Below are 7,693 nucleotides of genomic sequence, written 5' to 3' on the forward strand. Positions count from 1 at the left end.
TGTCAACAGGTGATGGGCAATGGAGACCGCATTGTTGCCTATGTGGAAGGTGATACGGAGATGCTTCTCACCAGACAGGGATCTATACCTTCTCCAACACTGCCGTCGGATCGAAAAAAAGAACCAGGCTATGTGGAACAAACAGCCAGACTGCAGCCAGACAGTATAATTTTACAACAGATTAGGAGGATAAAGCAGACTGGGAAATTAAAACAGGCCACTTTGGCTTTCTTCACTCCTCAGAAACACATACACAGAGGAAACAAACACAAGGTACATCCAGTTTTGTTCAGAGTTTGTTTGAATTATCATGATGTACTTGCAGACCTGGAGCACACTGCTGAGTTAAAAAGGGCTTCTCTGGAAAGACAAACACTGGAACCTATCAGTTCTGGAAATGTTCCATTGTTAGGAGGTGTCAGAAACCTGGAAAAACTCCAGAAATTGTGCAGAGCCTGTACTAATGTAAACCAGATAACTTCCTTGAGAACTAGAGCTTCAGAACAGTATGAAACACATCTAACACAAGTTCTTCATGAACGAAAAATTTCACAGATTCACAGACAGATGGGAAATCTGAGGGCTCAGTGTTTAATGCTAAAGCGCCACCTCAAGTCTGACAATAGTCATTTACGCACTAAGAGATCTTCAAAGAGGAATAGACATTTGAAAGTGAATAAAAGCAAAAAGCTTACAGGTAAGGCAGGTAAGAAACCGAAGAAGAAAAACGGATCTTTAAAAGTTGATGAAGCAGAAAAGGTCACAGTAAAACAGATCAGAATGCCCACAACAAGACAGATGACTGATACTGGTAACAGCACAACTGCAGTGCTAGCAACTAATAGGTCACAGAAAACGGGTGATGATGATGTGATACCTCATAGGACGTATGAATCTTCAGCGTTATTCAAGGGGAATATAACGTCTGCAGCCAGTGTTGCGGAGGGAGGCATGAATGTCAAGGAGCAAAGCGTTGGGGCTCGGTCTTCACCAGGGCAGACAACTCTCTCCGAGTCTGGTCAGTCAGATGAGAGGATGGCTGGTTCTGATCATGGTAAGATGGTGTGAATGTGTGGTGGTGTGGGTAATGGTGTGTGTGTGTGTGTGTGTGTGTGATGATGTGTGTCGGATGGTGTGTGTATATATATTTGATGGTGTGTGTGCGTGTGCAATTTTGGTGTGGTTTTTTTTTTTTTTTTTTTTTTTTTGTAGTGGTGTGTGTGGTTGTTGGTGTATACCGTGTATGCATACAAATTACAATGTGTGATGTTGTGTGATGGTGTGTGTGTGTGTGTGTGTGTGTGTGATATATCAGATGCTATACCAACAAAAGAAGTGAGCAATATATATCATATGTATTGTTGGCATAATTACAATCCTTCTTCCCTTAAGATGTTCTCAGTTGTCTCTGACATTACAACCAATGCGAATTCCATGAATTGAACAATGGTTTGGTTTCAGGTGCTGATGTGGAAAACAGCACAGTGTTGTTGGGGCTGGATGGCCAGCCAGTGAACATGACCAAACTGCTGGAATTTCTGAAGAAAATGGACTTTGAGAGACAGTTGTAAGTGTCCCATTTTAGTGTGCCTACTACATATGACTATGAACAGCACAACAGCAGAGGAGGCATCTGTTGTCACGACTGTATGGGCTAGAAATTGATTATGGTGGTCTGGGTTTGAGACCAGGTCTAGCCCTTTCTCATCATTTTGACTCTAAATTTGACGGGCGCAATAGCCGAGTGGTTAAAGCGTTGGACTGTCAATCTGAGGGTCCCGGGTTCGAATCACCGTGACGGCGCCTGGTGGGTAAACGGTGGAGATTTTTACGATCTCCAAGGTCAACATATGTGCAGACCTGCTAATGCCTGAACCCCCTTCGTGTGTATATGCAAGCAGAAGATCAAATACGCACGTTAAAGATCCTGTAATCCATGTCAGGGTTCGGTGGGTTATGGAAACAAGAACATACCCAGCATGCATACCCCCGAAAATGGAGTATGGTTGCCTACATGGCGGGGTGAAAACGGTACACGTAAAAGCCCACTTGTGTGCATACGAGTGAACGTGGGAGTTGCAGCTCTCGAACGCAGAAGAAGAAGAAGAAGACTCTAAATTTGAGTCTAAAATAAAACTGAGCTTCTACGGTTGTCATGAGACGATAAACCGAGGTCTCGTGTGCAACATGCACTTAGACCACGTAAAAGAACCCAGGACAACAAAATGCTTGTCCCTGGTAAAAATCCAGTAGAAAAATCCATTTTGATTGGAAAACAAATACAATTGCAAGCAGAAAATAGTTGCAAGTTCTCTCACTCTTGCGACTGTACCTGGGGAAAGCAGCGGGAATTTCATACAGAACAGGGTTTGAATTTAACTCTTTTTTGAGTGCCATTTGGGCACTCTGGACAAAACGTTTGAGTGCCCAATTGTGGTTTTGGGTGCCAATCAAACGAAATAAAATCTTCCTTCGTTTCAGCGGTGTGCCAAGGAAAGTCTTTCTGCCAGGCTTCATTGTACACACGCTGGCGCTTTGATTCGTACTCCTGCTCTTTTTTTTTTTTTTTTTTTTGGTCATCCTGAGCTTTCGTCTCTGTTTCGGGAGCCTTTCTTTTAACATTGAACATGGGGAAACATCGTCGCTAACTCGCCATAAACGTCAACATCCAATCGTGTACACACAAAGATGCTGCTCCACGAAGCGAGCTGCAGCAGACGACACTATACATTTCGATCGACCACGTTCAAGCTTGCTTTCTTGGTGTGTCTTTTAATCAGTTTTCTTTTGCCTCGATCAGTTTTTGAGTGCCAGCTGGGCACTCTCAACAGAAAATTTGCATGCCCGAGCCAACTGTTCGTAGCATTTGCACCCGGGCACCCACTAAATTCGAACCCTGCAGAGGAATCTGTTTTGACAAAGAGTAATACAATACAGTACAATACAATACAAATATTACGATACAGTACAGTACAAATTACAATACGATACAATACAATGCAATACAATACAATACAATGCAATACAAATATTACGATACGATACAGTACAAATTACAAATACAATACAATGCAATACAATACAATACAATTCAATTCAATACAATACAAATATTACGATACAATACAATACAATGTAATACAATACAGTACAATACAATACAAATATTACGATACAATACAATACAAATTACAGTACAATACGATACAATGCAATGCAATGCAATACAATACAAATATTACGATACAATACAGTACAAAATACAATACGATACGATACAATACAATACAAATATTACGATACAATACAGTACAAATTACAGTACAATACAATGCAATACAATACAAATATTACGATACAATACAATACAGTGTAATACAACACAGTCCAATACAATACAAATATTACGATACAATACAATACAAATTACAGTACAATACAATGCAATACAATACAAATATTACGATGCAATACAATACAAATTACAGTACAATACAATTCGATACAATACAATACAATGCAATACAATAATGTTGTGTGTGTGTGTACATGTATGACAGGAGTCAAGCATCCCAGTGGGCATACCTGTGCGTGGTGGTGCTGATATGTCTGATGATGTGGACCATCTGGTGTCTGGGGGGATTTGATCACTGTCGCTACCGTCCCAATGACTTCTTCCGCTTCACTGACATGCAGCCACTGACCTCTGTTAAAGGTATGTGGGTGTGGGTGTTGGTGTGTGTGGATGTATGTGTGGGTGTGGGTGTATGTGTCTTTGTGTGTGTGTTTTGTTGTGCTGACTTAATCTGCTTCACTGACATGCAGCCACTAGTCTGTGGAAGGGGTGTGTGCATGTATTGTGGTGGTGTTGTGTGTGTGTGTGTGTGTGTTGTGGTGTTGAGTGTAGAAGAAAGGTGGCAAAATAGTTTAGACGTTCATCTTACAATACCGAGTCCACGGGGGTCTGGGCTCAAATCCCCGCTTTTGCCCTTTCTCCCAAGTTTGACTGGAAAATCATACTGAATGTCTAGTCACTCGGATGAGATGATAAGCAGAGGTCTCGTGTGCAGCATGCACTTGGCGCACCGAAAAAGAACCCATGGCAACGAGAGCGTTGTCCTCTGGCAGAATTCTGTAGAGGAAATCCACAGACAGGTACACACACACATGCACTCAAGCTGTCAAGGTCTGATGAAGTGTGTTGGGTTGTGCTGCTGGTCAGGTATCTGCCTGGCTGATATGGTGTGTTTTTGTTTGAGTGTGTGTGTTTTCTTCAGTTTAACGTCTATTCACTATAAGTGTTTTTAGACGGAAAGGAGTAAAGTAGTATATAAAGGAAAGGGAATGCATGTGAATATTAGTGTAAAAAAAAAAAAAAAAGTTCATGTTATGTATCAGAGGAAAAGTATATTATAAGAAAAAGTCTAAAGAGGTTGTGGTGTATATTGAATGAGTTGTCATGGGAAGGAGAATATGTATATGCATATCAACAAGAATTAACCTACAACAATGTAAATATAAATAACAGTATTAAATATAATACATCAAAGGAGGATACCAACTGGACTGGAGTTTAAAATTTCTGAAAACATTCTGAGCAATGAATAATCATTCAAAATCTTTTCAGTGGCTAATGAAATATTGGAAGAAAAGTCATCAACTACATCTTTTGGAAGTAACTGTCTTATGCTCACACAATGAATGAGTAGATGGCTTACAGTTATTTGCTTACCGCATATACATTTTATATTTTTAGAAAATTTTGTACGAAAGGCATTTAAACGAAGTCTATACATTAGACTTGTAATTTGTCTTGAATGTGCTGCTGGTGTCGAATTTAGAAAATGTTTGGGATTAGCTATGTTTGTGTGTTTGTGTGTATGTGTGTGATGTATTTATGTGTGTATGAATGTGTGTGTATATCATTATACATATTGTGGCTGCCTTCACCTTTACACTCCATCTCGCTCTCTACGATCGGCTTCGGATCCACTCTGTTTACGCATACCCAGATTCAAACACTCGACTGTCTCTGGACCTTGCATTTGGAATGAACTTCCTCTTTCGCTTCGTCAGGTCTCCGCACTCAGCTCTTTTAAATCTGGCCTTAGAACCCACCTCTTCACAAGATAGCCTCCCTTCCCTGCCTCTTCCTTGTCTTCAGTTTCTTCAGTTTTAGAGTTATGCATGCGTGTGAATGATTGGTGTGAAAGCGCTTAGAGTTGTCTCTGCACAAGATTCAGCGCTATATAAATACCACCATTATTGTTTTATTAATAATGCTGTAATAATAATAATATACATATTTTTAGCACCCTTTCTCTCAAAGAGCTCAGGGCACTTTACATGAAAGAAAAATATTACAAGTTACATAAAACATTCATGGCCACTCTTTCTCAAAAAACCCTCCCCCGCCCCCACCTCCCCCACAAGATTCAGCGCTATGTAAATGTTAGTAGTAGTAGTAGTAGTAGTAGTAGTATTTAAAAGATTCCCTCGCATCTTTTAAATCTCGTCTCAAAACTCACCTTTTCCCTCAGCAATAAGTTCAATTGTGGCAGGTCCACAACTACATGCATGTATATGAATGTGTATCGTGTGTGCGTGTGTTTATGTAAGTTTGTGCCTGCCTGTGTGTGCGTATGTGTTAGGGTAGCTGTTAGATACACATGCATGTTAATATGTATGTATGCAGTGTGTGTGTGTGTGTGTGTGTGTGTGCGTGCGTGCGTGCGTGCGTGCGTGCGTGTGTGTGTGTGTGTGTGTGTGTGTGTGTGGTCACATTTTGGTGTGTGTATGTAACATAAATATAATGTTTTATGTTATCAAAAGCGTTTTTGTAAAGCACCTAGAGCAGATTTCTGGATAGTGTGCTATATAAGTATCCATTATTATTATTATTATTATTATTATTAAATGTATGTTTCTTTGTGTGTGTGGATGTTCCCACAGAGGTGCTGAGGAACAAGCGCCAGTACCTACCGATGTTCAACGAACCGGAGTGGGAAGAAGTGCTCATGTGTGACAGAGGCAGTGGTCCATGACATGTCGCGGCCAAGCGGAAAGACACAAGTTTTCCTCTGTGATAGTCACAGAAATGTGTACACCTAAATTTACAAACGTTTATCGCCATGAACGCTTGCTACAATATGCATTTCTTTTGTGGATCACATTTTTCGTTTGCACACACACGCATGAAATGCCATTCACATGAAGTGCAAGAAAAGAAGTTTACCCTTTTTCTATAAGTTTTTGCAGAGTCTCTGTAGATCATGGACCTAGTATTTGAAATGCGAGGTTTAAGATTTGTAAGACTGGATTAGTTTTCTTTTTTTATTAGGTCTTTCAGGGGAGGGGGTGTTTTTGTTGTTGTTTTTATTGGAAACTCGTCAGGAAACAGCATATTAAACAATGGTCTGTGACCCTAACCATATGGTTTAGATAAAGAAATCCTTTTGGAACAGATAACTTTGTAATAATTTCAAATTCAGTTATGTTATTTACGCATTTTGAAAAACAAAAATTTGCTCTGCAGTTGTAAGTGAGAAAAAAAAAAGTGTGTATATTAAGAGAGAGAGAGAGAGAGAATTTGTGTGTAGGGTGATTTTATGCCTCCTTTTTGTGGAATGTTTAAAAATAAACCTGAAAATCATGTGATCTGTGGGACCAAAGTGTTGTACCAGACCAGTCACTACCAGTTCTCCAAATGTTGGCTGATGAATATTGTTGAAAGCCTGATCTTGTTTTCTTTATAGGGGGGGGGGGGGGGGGGGGGTTGGAAAAATCAAGAAATTCAATGACATTTCTGAAGTGTTCCAGTTCCAGAGTTCTGTGTTCATTGATCTTCTGACTTCCAAATGAGTAATGGTGCTGCTTTGTGACTTCGTTTTCATGGGTTTTTTTGTTGTTGTTTAAAAAAAAAAAAAAAAAAAAAATTATTTATTTATTTATTTATGTACGCTTATAGTTGACTTCATCAAGTTTTTGCGCCTTATTATTAGTAGTAGTAGTAGTTGGGGTTTAAAAAAAAAAATTTTTTCATGTATTTATCAATTATTTATTCACCCTTTTTTTTTTCGTTTTTTTTTCCTCAAGGCCTGACTAAGCGCGTTGGGTTACGCTGCTGGTCAGGCATCTGCTTGGCAGATGTGGTGTAGCGTATATGGGTTTGTCTGAATGCAGTGATGCCTCCTTGAGCTACTGGAACTGAAACTGAACTGCAGCCATCCTGAGTGGACCGAACTTTCTGAACACATTATCTTTCTTTCTTTATTTATTTTTTTTTTTAGAATTTTCTTTATTTTTTAGAATTTCATCTAATCAGGGATTACCAAGTTTAATCTCTTTGTTCCTGTGTGTTGGGGGTATCTCCCTTTTTTTTCTTTCGACAATGAATGATTATGCCTGTACTATATTGTAAATATATATGTATTGGGATAGTGTATTGTTTTTGAAATTGTGTGGTGACTCAAACAAGGTATATGTATCAGTTATAATTGCTCAATTCTTTTTGTTGTTCTCATGTAGGAAAGTGTATATGGTCTCATGAGAAATCTTTTTTCGTTTTTTTGGATGTGGTGTGTATGTGGATGGTAGGATCTACATAGAGATCTTTTTTATTTGATGAGGTATTATCTGCTGAAATGTGTATTGTGTAGTTGTTCCAGTAATTCTTTCTGTTTTTAAGCTATTC

General features: G+C 39.2%; 1 protein-coding gene across 1 annotated transcript; it reads left to right on the forward strand.

The window, feature by feature from the left end:
- The first annotated feature begins 504 nt into the window (after window positions 1–504).
- Window positions 505–6,581, forward strand: LOC143288171 (uncharacterized). Its single transcript, XM_076596473.1, has 4 exons — window positions 505–1,054; window positions 1,462–1,567; window positions 3,561–3,715; window positions 5,953–6,581. Exons 1-4 carry the CDS (start codon window positions 568–570, stop codon window positions 6,042–6,044), a joined length of 840 nt encoding a protein of 279 aa, XP_076452588.1. The 5' UTR covers window positions 505–567; the 3' UTR covers window positions 6,045–6,581.
- Window positions 6,582–7,693: the final 1,112 nt, after the last annotated feature.

The sequence above is a fragment of the Babylonia areolata genome, chromosome 12 (genome assembly GCF_041734735.1).
Source record: "Babylonia areolata isolate BAREFJ2019XMU chromosome 12, ASM4173473v1, whole genome shotgun sequence".
Taxonomy (NCBI): domain Eukaryota; kingdom Metazoa; phylum Mollusca; class Gastropoda; order Neogastropoda; family Buccinidae; genus Babylonia; species Babylonia areolata.

Coding starts and splice junctions, on each gene's coding strand:
- LOC143288171 (XM_076596473.1), top strand. CDS start 568: ATGGGAAATCTGAGGGCTCAGTGTTTAATGCTAAAGCGCCACCTCAAG. Junction 1,055..1,461: donor GATGGCTGGTTCTGATCATG/GTAAGATGGTGT, acceptor GTTTGGTTTCAG/GTGCTGATGTGGAAAACAGC. Junction 1,568..3,560: donor ATGGACTTTGAGAGACAGTT/GTAAGTGTCCCA, acceptor CATGTATGACAG/GAGTCAAGCATCCCAGTGGG.